Source organism: Phyllobates terribilis, unplaced genomic scaffold (genome assembly GCF_046119375.1).
Source record: "Phyllobates terribilis strain yellow unplaced genomic scaffold, ASM4611937v1 Scaffold_7__3_contigs__length_470593459, whole genome shotgun sequence".
Lineage (NCBI taxonomy): Eukaryota > Metazoa > Chordata > Amphibia > Anura > Dendrobatidae > Phyllobates > Phyllobates terribilis.
This window is the reverse complement of record NW_027362767.1, coordinates 66,401,793-66,415,390: the sequence shown is the minus strand read 5'-3', so window position 1 is coordinate 66,415,390 and position 13,598 is coordinate 66,401,793. Positions and strand designations below refer to the sequence as shown.

The 13,598-nt window shown below is 54.0% G+C and overlaps 1 protein-coding gene across 4 annotated transcripts in view; it reads right to left on the bottom strand.

Moving 5' to 3' along the window:
* The window catches only part of PPP2R5E (protein phosphatase 2 regulatory subunit B'epsilon), a 59,170-nt gene that overhangs the window by 24,301 nt on the left and 21,271 nt on the right, over positions 1 to 13,598 (bottom strand). For 3 of the 4 annotated variants that reach the window (XM_073638697.1, XM_073638696.1, XM_073638695.1), the window contains exon 3: positions 6,289 to 6,485. In XM_073638697.1, the coding sequence (XP_073494798.1) occupies positions 6,289 to 6,485 (197 nt within the window). Of the gene's footprint in view, positions 1 to 6,288; positions 6,486 to 7,425; positions 7,448 to 13,598 lie in introns of those variants that run through there. The other variant, XM_073638698.1, reaches the window with a different exon arrangement.

Below are 13,598 nucleotides of genomic sequence, written 5' to 3'. Positions count from 1 at the left end.
CTGACAGTCTGCTCTCAATCACACAGCTCTGCAGACACACCGGCCCGGCAGAGCGCTGCAGTAGTGTGTGTAATAAGAAAGTGCAGCTCTGCTCTCAGTGCAAAGCAGTGTGCGATTGTGAGAGCAGACTGTCAGTCATTACATGTCTCATACTGTTGTTATCTCCCCCTTTCATTTATAGTAAGCTCTAGAGGCAGATTCTCAGGGAGATCTCTCTCCGGCCCATAGATCTTAACAGCTTATTTACATAAAAGAAAAATGTGGATTTTGCTGAAATAGGACATCAGATCGCAGATATCAACACACACTTCACTCAACTTTCTATGACGTACATGCCCCTATGGACGGCTTGGGGGTGGGGTTGATCCTACTGACAGATGTAATTTTAAGGAAATCGGTCACCAGGTTTTTGCTACCCCATCTGATTGCAGCATAATGTAGGGGCAGAGACCCAGGTTATAGTGGTGTATCACTGGGCTACTTGCTGCAGTTTTGATTAAAAACTGTTCTCTCTGCTGTAGATATAGGAGTTCTCTGAATGCTGAGCTGTGTATATCCCCACCAACACCAGTGATTGGCAGCTTTTTATATACACTCTGCATAGGCAGAAAGCAGCCAATCAGTGGTGGGGGCGTGGCTGGACTACTTGTTTACTAGTCCGCTAGTGTTAATCTCCTGCTGATAAAACAGTGATTTCATCAAAATTACAGCAAGCAGCCCAGAAAGTGACACATCACTGGAATCAGGGTCTCTGTCTCTATATCATGCTGTTCTCAGATTACATAGCAAAAAAATAGCTGACAGATTATAAGCGTGACAACTAGGTGTGGGGAGGAAGCTGTCATCAGCGTCTATATTAGGCTCACTCCGTCATCAGCGTCTATATTAGGCTCACTCCTTACTGTGCATAAGAAGCCAAAGTCCATATTGTTCCAGGGTTAATAATTACACTGTACAAGACAAGTATTAAAGGCACAGTACAAGGAAAACAGACAGCTAATAGAAGGTCCACTGACACAGGCCGACGAATAATTATTCTAACGAAAATCAGTTCTACTTGTTCCTGGTCATCCATGTAACAGGCGGCGATCAGATCGTTCACAGACTGATCGCCTCCTTTAAAAGAAACCTACAAATCAGTATTGTCTGCAGCATCTCGCAGTGCGAACAAGGACGTGGTAGCGACATGATGCAAAGATGTAAAGGGTTAAACCCACTGCAGATTTTCCTGCTTTTTACAGTCTCAGGAGTTCAGAAAACGCACTAAGGGGATATCATCACGTCAGCTACTTATGACTTTCCATAAGAGATGACATAAAGGTCTGGATCGGTGGGCTCTAACCCTGCAGCCCCCCCATCTGCGGGGAGAATTGGTGGAAAAGACATTCCTTCAGTCCCTCAAGTTCTCCCAGGATTTCTAGCAGGTCCTGGCTATGGAGGCGGCCATATGTTGGGAGCTGTAGTCGCCACAGGTATAATGAGTAGCACAAGTGGCAGTATTACACAGCTCAGTGAGTCCATCATTTGCCCCCAATACATGGACTGAGCGCTGAGAAGGTGTTCGATATCTATTGTAGGGCAGCACTAGCAAGCAGCACGGTGGCATTAACGAGGCCGCGCACTTCCTGCTCACTATGCTGATTGCAGGATTTGGTGTACGTCCCCCTTCATCATCCCGTACTGTGGAGTGACGGCCAGGCTAATGCTCCAGCTTTAATCATCCCATGTTAATCTGTTTCTGTGGACGAGGCTCATATTCACCAAAGCAAAACCAGTCGCTTCGCCCTCCCATCCCCACGCGTCATACAACTGGTCTGCCGGGTCCCACCGCTCTGATCCTTTTAACTCCTGATGAGTTTTCCATCCTGTGCTTTGAAGGAGGAAGTGGCGTGTTTATAATTAAATCCCGACTTCCCCTGTATGTGTAGGATGGATTACAGCAGCGCTGAGGACCAAGACCACTGCATGGAAGACACGGCGGGCCGCCACACAACACGGAAGCCACGGCGGGCCGCCACACAACACGGAAGCCACGGCGGGCCGCCACACAACACGGAAGCCACGGCGGGCAGCAACCACCACACAACACGGAAGCCACAGCGGGCCGCCACACAACACGGAAGCCAAGGCGGGCCGCCACACAACACGGAAGCCACGGCGGGCCGCCACACAACACGGAAGCCACGGCGGGCCGCCACACAACACGGAAGCCACGGCGGGCCGCCACACAACACGGAAGCCACGGCGGGCCGCCACACAACACGGAAGCCACGGCGGGCCGCCACACAACACGGAAGCCACGGCGGGCCGCCACACAACACGGAAGCCAAGGCGGGCCACCACACAACACGGAAGCCACGGCGGGCCGCCACACAACACGGAAGCCACGGCGGGCAGCAACCGCCACACAACACGGAAGCCAAGGCGGGCCGCCACACAACACGGAAGCAACGGCGGGCCGCCACACAACACGGAAGCCACGGCGGGACGCAACCGCCACACAACACGGAAGCCACGGCGGGCCGCCACACAACACGGAAGCCAAGGCGGGCCGCCACACAACACGGAAGCCACGGCGGGCCGCCACACAACACGGAAGCCACGGCGGGACGCAACCGCCACACAACACAGAAGCCACGGCGGGCCGCCACACAACACGGAAGCCAAGGCGGGCCGCCACACAACACGGAAGCCACGGCGGGCCGCCACACAACACGGAAGCAACGGCGGGCCGCCACACAACACGGAAGCCACGGCGGGACGCAACCGCCACACAACACGGAAGCCACGGCGGGCCGCCACACAACACGGAAGCCAAGGCGGGCCGCCACACAACACGGAAGCCAAGGCGGGCCGCCAAACACGGAAGCCACGGCGGGCCGCCACACAACACGGAAGCCACGGCGGGACGCAACCGCCACACAACACGGAAGCCACGGCGGGCCGCCACACAACACGGAAGCCAAGGCGGGCCGCCACACAACACGGAAGCAACGGCGGGCCGCCACACAACACGGAAGCAACGGCGGGCCGCCACACAACACGGAAGCAACGGCGGGCCGCCACACAACACGGAAGAAACGGCGGGCCGCCACACAACACGGAAGCCACGGCGGGACGCAACCGCCACACAACACGGAAGCCACGGCGGGACGCCACACAACACGGAAGCCAAGGCGGGCCGCCACACAACACGGAAGCCAAGGCGGGCCGCCACACAACACGGAAGCCACGGCGGGACGCAACCGCCACACAACACGGAAGCCAAGGCGGGCCGCCACACAACACGGAAGCCACGGCGGGCCGCCACACAACACGGAAGCCAAGGCGGGCCGCCACACAACACGGAAGCCACGGCGGGCCGCCACACAACACGGAAGCCAAGGCGGGCCGCCACACAACACGGAAGCCACGGCGGGCCGCCACACAACACGGAAGCCAAGGCGGGCCGCCACACAACACGGAAGCCACGGCGGGCCGCCACACAACACGGAAGCCAAGGCGGGCCGCCACACAACACGGAAGCCACGGCGGGCCGCCACACAACACGGAAGCCACGGCGGGCCGCCACACAACACGGAAGCCACGGCGGGCCGCCACACAACACGGAAGCCACGGCGGGCCGCCACACAACACGGAAGCCACGGCGGGCCGCCACACAACACGGAAGCCACGGCGGGCCGCCACACAACACGGAAGCCACGGCGGGCCGCCACACAACACGGAAGCCACGGCGGGCCGCCACACAACACGGAAGCCAAGGCGGGCCACCACACAACACGGAAGCCACGGCGGGCCGCCACACAACACGGAAGCCACGGCGGGCAGCAACCGCCACACAACACGGAAGCCAAGGCGGGCCGCCACACAACACGGAAGCAACGGCGGGCCGCCACACAACACGGAAGCCACGGCGGGACGCAACCGCCACACAACACGGAAGCCACGGCGGGCCGCCACACAACACGGAAGCCAAGGCGGGCCGCCACACAACACGGAAGCCACGGCGGGCCGCCACACAACACGGAAGCCACGGCGGGACGCAACCGCCACACAACACGGAAGCCAAGGCGGGCCGCCACACAACACGGAAGCCACGGCGGGCCGCCACACAACACGGAAGCCAAGGCGGGCCGCCACACAACACGGAAGCCACGGCGGGCCGCCACACAACACGGAAGCCACGGCGGGCCGCCACACAACACGGAAGCCACGGCGGGCCGCCACACAACACGGAAGCCACGGCGGGCCGCCACACAACACGGAAGCCAAGGCGGGCCGCCACACAACACGGAAGCCAAGGCGGGCCGCCACACAACACGGAAGCCACGGCGGGCCGCCACACAACACGGAAGCCACGGCGGGACGCAACCGCCACACAACACGGAAGCCACGGCGGGCCGCCACACAACACGGAAGCAACGGCGGGCCGCCACACAACACGGAAGCAACGGCGGGCCGCCACACAACACAGAAGCAACGGCGGGCCGCCACACAACACGGAAGCAACGGCGGGCCGCCACACAACACGGAAGCAACGGCGGGCCGCCACACAACACGGAAGAAACGGCGGGCCGCCACACAACACGGAAGCCACGGCGGGACGCAACCGCCACACAACACGGAAGCCACGGCGGGACGCCACACAACACGGAAGCCAAGGCGGGCCGCCACACAACACGGAAGCCAAGGCGGGCCGCCACACAACACGGAAGCCACGGCGGGACGCCACACAACACGGAAGCCAAGGCGGGCCGCCACACAACACGGAAGCCACGGCGGGCCGCCACACAACACGGAAGCCAAGGCGGGCCGCCACACAACACGGAAGCCACGGCGGGCCGCCACACAACACGGAAGCCAAGGCGGGCCGCCACACAACACGGAAGCCAAGGCGGGCCGCCACACAACACGGAAGCCACGGCGGGCCGCCACACAACACGGAAGCCACGGCGGGACGCAACCGCCACACAACACGGAAGCCACGGCGGGCCGCCACACAACACGGAAGCCAAGGCGGGCCGCCACACAACACGGAAGCAACGGCGGGCCGCCACACAACACGGAAGCAACGGCGGGCCGCCACACAACACGGAAGCAACGGCGGGCCGCCACACAACACGGAAGCAACGGCGGGCCGCCACACAACACGGAAGCAACGGCGGGCCGCCACACAACACGGAAGCAACGGCGGGCCGCCACACAACACGGAAGAAACGGCGGGCCGCCACACAACACGGAAGAAACGGCGGGCCGCCACACAACACGGAAGAAACGGCGGGCCGCCACACAACACGGAAGAAACACTCTGTAAATCACTTCATTTCGAGGTTTTCTGACATTTGAGGAATAAGATGCTATAAAACAATAAATGGAGGTGCAGTCACTCCCTGCCACTCCTGGTGATGCAGTGCAGGCCATTCTGGTGGCCCAGAAGTGATGACAGCGTCGCCCAGCTGCCACAGGACTGCTGAAGACAGACTGATTGCAGCGGTAAGGTGAACGAAATAGTTTGTCATTAGAGAAACATTGACGCACTGTTCGACACCTGATCGCTGCAGTTAATCGCAGTTCTGGGAGCAATAACCACGCCATCCAGATGTCACAGGGCTGCTGAAGACTGGTTGGCAGCAGTGGTCAGGTGAATTAAACAGAGCGCTGGAGAGATATTCAACGACAGGCTGTTCTAGACACCTGACCACTGCAGCCAATCTGTGGCATTCAGACGGCATAGTCATCACTTCTGGAACCAGCACACACGACAAAATAGGCCTGGATCCATGGCAGTGTCAGAAGTCGAGGAGGCCTCCATTCTTTTTATCTGAATGCGTTTGCAGAAAAATTAGTGTTTGCTGCAGGAATAAAAACAAATGGAAATTACTTTTACATTTCTGCAAGAACTCCGTCTTGCATTAACCCACTCTTAGATTGTAAGCTCTTCTGCATCGCGGACATGTGCACGAGCTGCCGGCTATTACATGCATTGTTCAGCTACATTACGGCAGACCATAGGTTCACATGGAAAACTTCTCGGGAGCTCGAGCACACTGGCTACAATCACGCTTTGTGCTATCCGGGCACATACGTTTGTCTGAACGAGCGCTTATAGTGGATGCCTCATCATCCATAAACCCTTTATAAGTACATGATGCCTCCATGGGGTCTGGCTCTCCACACTCAGCAAACAGGCGAGATCGCCCAGGGATCAGGTTGTCGGGATGGTCAGACGGTCTGGTTTTGCTTCTAGTGGGGGGGAATCCTGTGGACAGAGGTGGTCTCAGGACTTACCATTCTTACTACTTCAGGGTAGGTCTGTTCTGTGAGGCAGCCTCTGCTTATCGTGATGTAGTCCACCAGCTCGTTCAGCGTAGACCGTTTGTATTCCTTCATTTTCAGATCAGACAGTGTATCCATAAAATCAAAGATCACACAGCACTGCTGAAGCTTCTTCAGGAACAGGTCCGGCTGCTCTGTGGTTGTGACGTCTGAAAAAGAAAAGCCCTGGCGTCAGATGTGACCGTATCACAGCAGAATGCCTTACATATAAGCGGCGAGAAAACAGGACTGTCAGAAAAGGCAAAAAAAAAAAAATCACAGATCAGTCCAAAAGAACGGGAAAAAAGCAGAATCATTTTGTCTAGTAAATGGATGGACACCACGACGGAAAACCAAAAGCCCCTCAAAAGGGGCACCACTGACATCCGCAGGGCTCCAATACTGGAAATGAAGAGTCTTGGTAAATATTTGCATCCTTTTCTCTGCGCTGTTCCTCTGTTACACCTTCTGGTAACTGCATGTGTAGATAAAACAATCAGAGGTCACCATTGCGTTTCCCATCATGGGGCTTCTCTCTGCACCCTCTGAAGTAATCAGCCCTGGAAACCAATCCTTCATGGTCAGCCACTCACCTACATGGTCTTATTTTAAAGGTTATTCCTAAATCATCAGTTTCCCCCCCATCTATAGGATAATCACTGATTTTTGGGGTCTGAACACCGGGGGCCCTGCAGCAATTCTGAGAATGGTGCTCTGGATCAAAGGAACTGGGGGGAAGGGGGTTCAAGTTCAACCTCCACTCCATTCATTGTCTACAGGACTGCCTGGGAGATAAAGTTTAAACAAAGTCAAAAATAGATATTTTAAAGTGTAATTTGAATTGTTTTGCCATTAAAAAAAAACCTCATCATTTTGTACTTCTACAAGCTGCTGTTGGGCGCTCTGAACAGAATAAGTCTCCTTCCCCATCTGGCAGCTGACAATATGGTCCCTTCTTACTTTCCCTGGATGAGAGCTCTGAACAGAATAAGTCTCCTTCCCCATCTGGCAGCTGACAAAACGGTCCCATCTTACTTTCCCTAGATGAGAGCGCTGAACAGAATAAGTCTCCTTCCCCATCTGGCAGCTGACAATATGGTCCCTTCTTACTTTCCCTGGATGAGTCAGCAATCGGGCCAGGTCCTACAGTTTTTGCTCCTTTCCTGACAAGCAGGACAGAAAATTATTACTATTGGCCGCTCCACAGTGCCCAGAGGACCAATGTGCAGAGACAGTGGGGAGTGGCCGGGCAGGTGTGTCCACAAGCAGAGAGCTCATTAGGTGAATGTGCACAGTGAAATGAACTCTGAACACTAGAGGGCACCCTACGCTGTACGCAAATGGCAAAAGTTATCACAGATGATATCCTTTACATAGTGCACTCTATATAATGAACATATTTAATGGTGGGAAACCCTTCTAAGTTTAATCTCTACAATAAGGGTTGAAGGGGTGTAAAAAAAATAAAAACTATACCTTGGGGTAAGAAACTGTAAACAGTATTGTGCTATGTAGAATAAATGATGTATTAGCCGCCCTCCACAGGGCAGAGTTAGGTGATCAGTAATACGGTGAGGACGGTGCACACAGGCGGATCTGGTTACCGGACCTTGTTAATAAATAACCTCATCATCGCTCCCACAACAGGAGACTCAGAAAGTCCAGCAAAACTCCTCAGCAGTGAAATAAAGAGCCTTTAACGTGCCAGCCTTAGGCAGGAGAAAGCGGCTAGGGACGAGTAAGGGGGGCAGTCCAGGAATCATTAACCCCAGTATTATTAGGGAGGCGATACATGGGACAATGGGTGCGAGACTACAAGAGATTTATGAATCAATGACTAGACCACGTGGTGCCACTCACCGCTGCTGACCACCTCATGTGGGACATTAGCCAAAACTCACTGTTGGGCCACCCGAGACGGGGAGCCTTTATCCTGAGCTCCAGGCATTTATGGCAAACGTGTCCACAAGGCGGACTGCAGACTACAGCAGTCTATACGGTACAGATCGCGCATGGCGTGCGCCTTTATCATGGGAGCCTACGGTCATTATCTGCTGCATAGTGCGTGCCAGGCAGAGCCCGGGGCACTGGTATATACGGACAGCCAGGCAGAGCCCGGGGCACTGGTATATGCGGAGAGGCCAGGCAGAGCCCGGGGCACTGGTATATGCGGAGAGGCCAGGCAGAGCCCGGGGCACTGGTATATGCGGAGAGGCCAGGCAGAGCCCGGGGCACTGGTATATGCGGAGAGGCCAGGCAGAGCCCGGGGCACTGGTATATGCGGAGAGGCCAGGCAGAGCCCGGGGCACTGGTATATGCGGAGAGGCCAGGCAGAGCCCGGGGCACTGGTATATGCGGAGAGGCCAGGCAGAGCCCGGGGCACTGGTATATGCGGAGAGGCCAGGCAGAGCCCGGGGCACTGGTATATGCGGAGAGGCCAGGCAGAGCCCGGGGCACTGGTATATATACGGACAGCCATTTGTGCCAAATTTATCAAAATGGTGCATGAGGGTCATGGAGTCATACATTCTCTTTATTTTAATCTTGCACCTTTTTAGAGCAAAAAGTCACATGTTCTTCTAAAATGTTGCAAAAAAAAAAGTCAGATTTCCATAAAAATCACTCCAGAGGGAAGTGGTGAGACTGGAGAACAGTTGCGCAAAGATGTTGCAACTTTAAAAAAACATATATAAAATAATAACAATAAAAAAAGACAACAGCAACAACATAAAGAATAACAAAAAAATAAATAAATAACGCACTTGAAGAATCAGCTGGAAACCCCAAACCCTGCTCACAGGGACTAAAATAAAAAATACACTTCTAAGGCGCCAATGAAAAACAGACAAAAACTAGACAAAAAGAAGCAATGCAATAATGAATCAGGGGCTGTGTGTGTGTCCTCGCCTTGCACAGACCACCGGGGACGAGTGCATGGCACCATATAAGCTCCTAATACATAAGAAATACTAAACCGTTGGCAGAACCAGCAAAAAAACACCTTGTGTGCCGTCAGCACGGGCATCAAGTAAAAAGGCCATCATCAAGCCGCCAGGCAGTCGTATCAGTCAAATAAAAAAAAAAATGCATCAAAAATGTTTCTGGTGGTATAATAATCACATCGTGACAATACAGGCATCTACATACGGTGTGGATTCAGCCATGTTCCAGCGAGTCCGTCCTGGACTCGTACACACCCGGCCCGAAGTCACACTTCCATCTGTCCGCCATATTTTATTAACCTACGACTTGTACGATAAGAAGCAGCAAAAGGAAAAGTGGGAGGGAGCACAATGGCTGGGTCAGACTACATTGGTTTACTTGTAGTCTGTCACCATGGAGACACACAGGAGCGCTATATGCAAAATAGGAAGAATTTGCATGAAGATTATTGGCAGAGATGCTTCATATTTTACTCTAGCCAAGATGAACGAATCCTCTAAGCAAGGAGCTGGGCGAGACGGACGTGATCGGCCACATTGGATCGTATGTAAATGATCACCCGGGTCCGAATTACGAGAGGGGAGAAACGGGAACACAAGACAGATACGGCGTACAGATCAGCTTTCTTCTCCCGACGTACACGGATCTGTAGTGTTTACAACCTGCACAGTGATTAATAAAAAAAAATACCTTCAAAATGGCGACGTTGTGACAGCACACATCCCGAGCAGAGCCGCGCTGCCGTCCAGAACAGAGGGCGCCGAGCCCAAAATATGCAAATGTGACTGTAAAACAAAAGGCCTCCTCCAGTGAGGACACATAATACTGGGAGGAGTTTGGGGAGAGTCACTGCCACAAAGGAACAAGGAGGATCGTGCATACTGGATTTCAATATGTTCAATCCTTGGTTCCCACACAAGTCACTGCCAAAAATGTCTGCCAGCAGCTTACTCCCCTCTGTCCAGTGGTTCGGCCATGTTAGATTTTAGAGCTTTATTCACATCTGCAATAAGATTTCAACTTTTCCCTAACAGGAAAAGTCAGGAATGGATTTCCTATTCACTTATAATTGATCCGTCAAATTTTGGTCAATATGTCCAGCATTTGTCCTGGTAACACTGAGACCATGTGCACCGCACGCTGCTGCAGAAGTGATCACGGTTATCGGACGCCGCTTATCTCCTCGGGGAAATCGTTTATTGCCCTCTCACACCTGAGCTGCAGCCTCCTCAGCGAGCGACGTGTGCACGTTTCTGGGAGGTCGGCGGTAACGCTGCAGCCTCCTCAGCGAGCGACGTGTGCACGTTTCTGGGAGGTCGGCGGTAACGCTGCAGCCTCCTCAGCGAGCGACGAGTGCACGTTTCTGGGAGGTCGGCGGTAACGCTGCAGCCTCCTCAGCGAGCGACGCGTGCACGTTTCTGGGAGGTCGGCGGTAACGCTGCAGCCTCCTCAGTGAGCGACGCGTGCACGTTTCTGGGAAGTCGGCGGTAACGCTGCAGCCTCCTCAGCGAGCGACTTGTGCACGTTTATGGGAGGTCGGCGGTAACGCTGCAGCCTCCGAGCCCCAATACAGCTATTCACTTGACAAGTGCTTCCGTCATGACAGCTCAGCTCTAAAAATCAAAGCTAAAAATAAGACACATTCTCAGCAGAACCATCATCCTTGTACTTTCCTTCCCACCAGGAATGTACGCTACTCGTCACGTCTGACACGTCTAACCTGCAAAAGGAGAATTATCTACACAAGCCAACGAGCTACAGCTTTGTGACCGAGTCACCCCGGCCTCAGGAGGATGCACGGTCCCTGCAGCTCCTCATTCCGAGGCTCCTACTGACCGAACACAACCTTTCACATGGTCCATTAAGATTCCCCATCACTGGAACTAAAGGGTCGAGGTTGACCCCTGAAAACCACCCCCATAGTGTTGTCCCTCCTTCACAGAACACAGTGCGCCTCTGCTCCAGAGTGCAGTGGTGGTGGCTTTACACCAATCCATCCAACCCTCGGCATTGTGCTTGGTGATGTAAGGCTGCGTGCAGCTGCTTGGCCATGAAGCTCCAGCAGGGGCGCAGTGTTTGTGCTGATGTTAATACCAGAGGAAGCAGTTATGGGGTCAGTAGAGTGATGGTGACTTTTCTGGCCTCTACTCCTCAGCACTCGGCCCCCCACTCTGTAACATTACAGGGTCTCCATTTTGTGGCTGAGTTGCTGCAGTTCCTTCCACTTCTCAATAATATCACTCACAGGTGATGGGGAAGATTTAGGAGGAAGAAGTGTCAAACGCGAGGGGCCAGGCGTTATACTCCGGGGGAAGGGGCGCAACAGGGCTGGATATTATGCTATTATACTCCGGGGGGGGGGGGGGGCAATAGGGCCGGATAATATACTCTGGGGGGCAATAGAACTGAAGGAGAGATCTGAATACAACAAATAAGCAGTGTCCCAGCACTTTTCTCCATATTATATACACATATACTGTAGGTGGAAACTGTAGGGAACAATATCTGAAGGTTATCACCAAACAACCCGGCAGGTTTATAATCGAAAAATAGTACAACAAATAGCAACAGAGGAAAAAAATAATTGCCACCCGCCGCACAACAAAAGCTCCAGACATAACACTGAGCACACAAAGCCTCGAAATGTATGAAAACACTGAAAATATGTGGTATGAGCCTATTACCTGCAGGTGTTTATGGGAATGAATGGAGGAGCCGGCTGTCAGGCTCAATAACTGTACAGACGCTATGTGGATTTCCCTCCGCTCTGACACAAACAGAGGAGGCCGGGGAGGTGGAAGCATCGATCCTTAGTAACCACTAACAAAGCAAACTGGTGGGAGAGCGCCACAAACACCACGTTCTCTCCGCTCAGAGGACGCTGGTGAGCAATGCACGGATACTAGGAGTCCTAGCCGGTAATATGGGTCATACGGGAGTATGGAGGTCGTCATACAGGGGCCCCGCTCCGCCTCTACCCGCTGTACTGACAAGTGCTGGTAGACAAAGTCTGGGGGCCGCCGGAGCGTCTGCACTGAGGGATTAGAGGGGCATTGGGTTTTGGTATTTTATAATACCCCCCCCCCCCCCTTGCTACAAAATAAAAAGGCCAAATATCCCTGTAAGAACCAACTTTTGCTTCGTCTACAGCAGAATAAACGATGAGGGTGATTTTACAGAATAGAGCTGATCAGCTTTGGTGCGGTCCCTTTACTACAGACCGCCCGCCTCCCACTTGTAGGATTATGCAGGTAGTAAGCGTTTACAAGAGTTCCCCAACCAAGGAGGGCCGAAAATACAGTCTGCATATATGGGGAGTGTTAGTGTCAGGACTCACAGGACCGGCTTCTGCCCTTATTCTATTCTCGTGCCCCTGACCACTACAATTTATTCTTTTTAAAAATTCGCCATACAGGCCATATCATTTACTGCTACTCTTTATAGTCTTTACAGGGGGCGTGGCTCACGGGTTCCTCAGGGGCGTGTCTATAGGCCGCTCTGCATAATTACCCTGTCAGACACGCCCCCTGGTAAAAGCATAAAAATTACCAAAGAAACAAAAGAGGCCAAACCGTAGGAACCAGACGGCAGATTAAAGGGAAAAACAACGGAATACGGGGAGCAGCAGAAATATAATGCCGCCACCTACAGCTATACGCAGCTCGGTACCGCCACCTACAGCTATACGCAGCTCGGTACCGCCACCTACAGCTATACGCAGCTCGGTACCGCCACCTACAGCTATACGCAGCTCGGTACCGCCACCTACAGCTATACGCAGCTCGGTACCGCCACCTACAGCTATACGCAGCTCGGTACCGCCACCTACAGCTATACGCAGCTCGGTACCGCCACCTACAGCTATACGCAGCTCGGTACCGCCACCTACAGCTATACGCAGCTCGGTACCGCCACCTACAGCTATACGCAGCTCGGTACCGCCACCTACAGCTATACGCAGCTCGGTACCGCCACCTACAGCTATACGCAGCTCGGTACCGCCACCTACAGCTATACGCAGCTCGGTACCGCCACCTACAGCTATATACAGCTCCGTACTGCCACCCATGGCTATATACAGCTCAGTACTGCCACCGACAGCTATATACAGCTCCGTACTGCCACCCATGGCTATATACAGCTCAGTACTGCCACCCATGGCTATATACAGCTCAGTACTGCCACCTACAGCTATATGCAGCTCCGTACTGCCACCCATGGCTATATACAGCTCAGTACTGCCACCTACAGCTATATACAGCTCCGTACTGCCACCTACGGTTATATGCAGCTCAGTACCGCCACCTACGGCTATATGCAGCTCAGTACCGCCACCTACG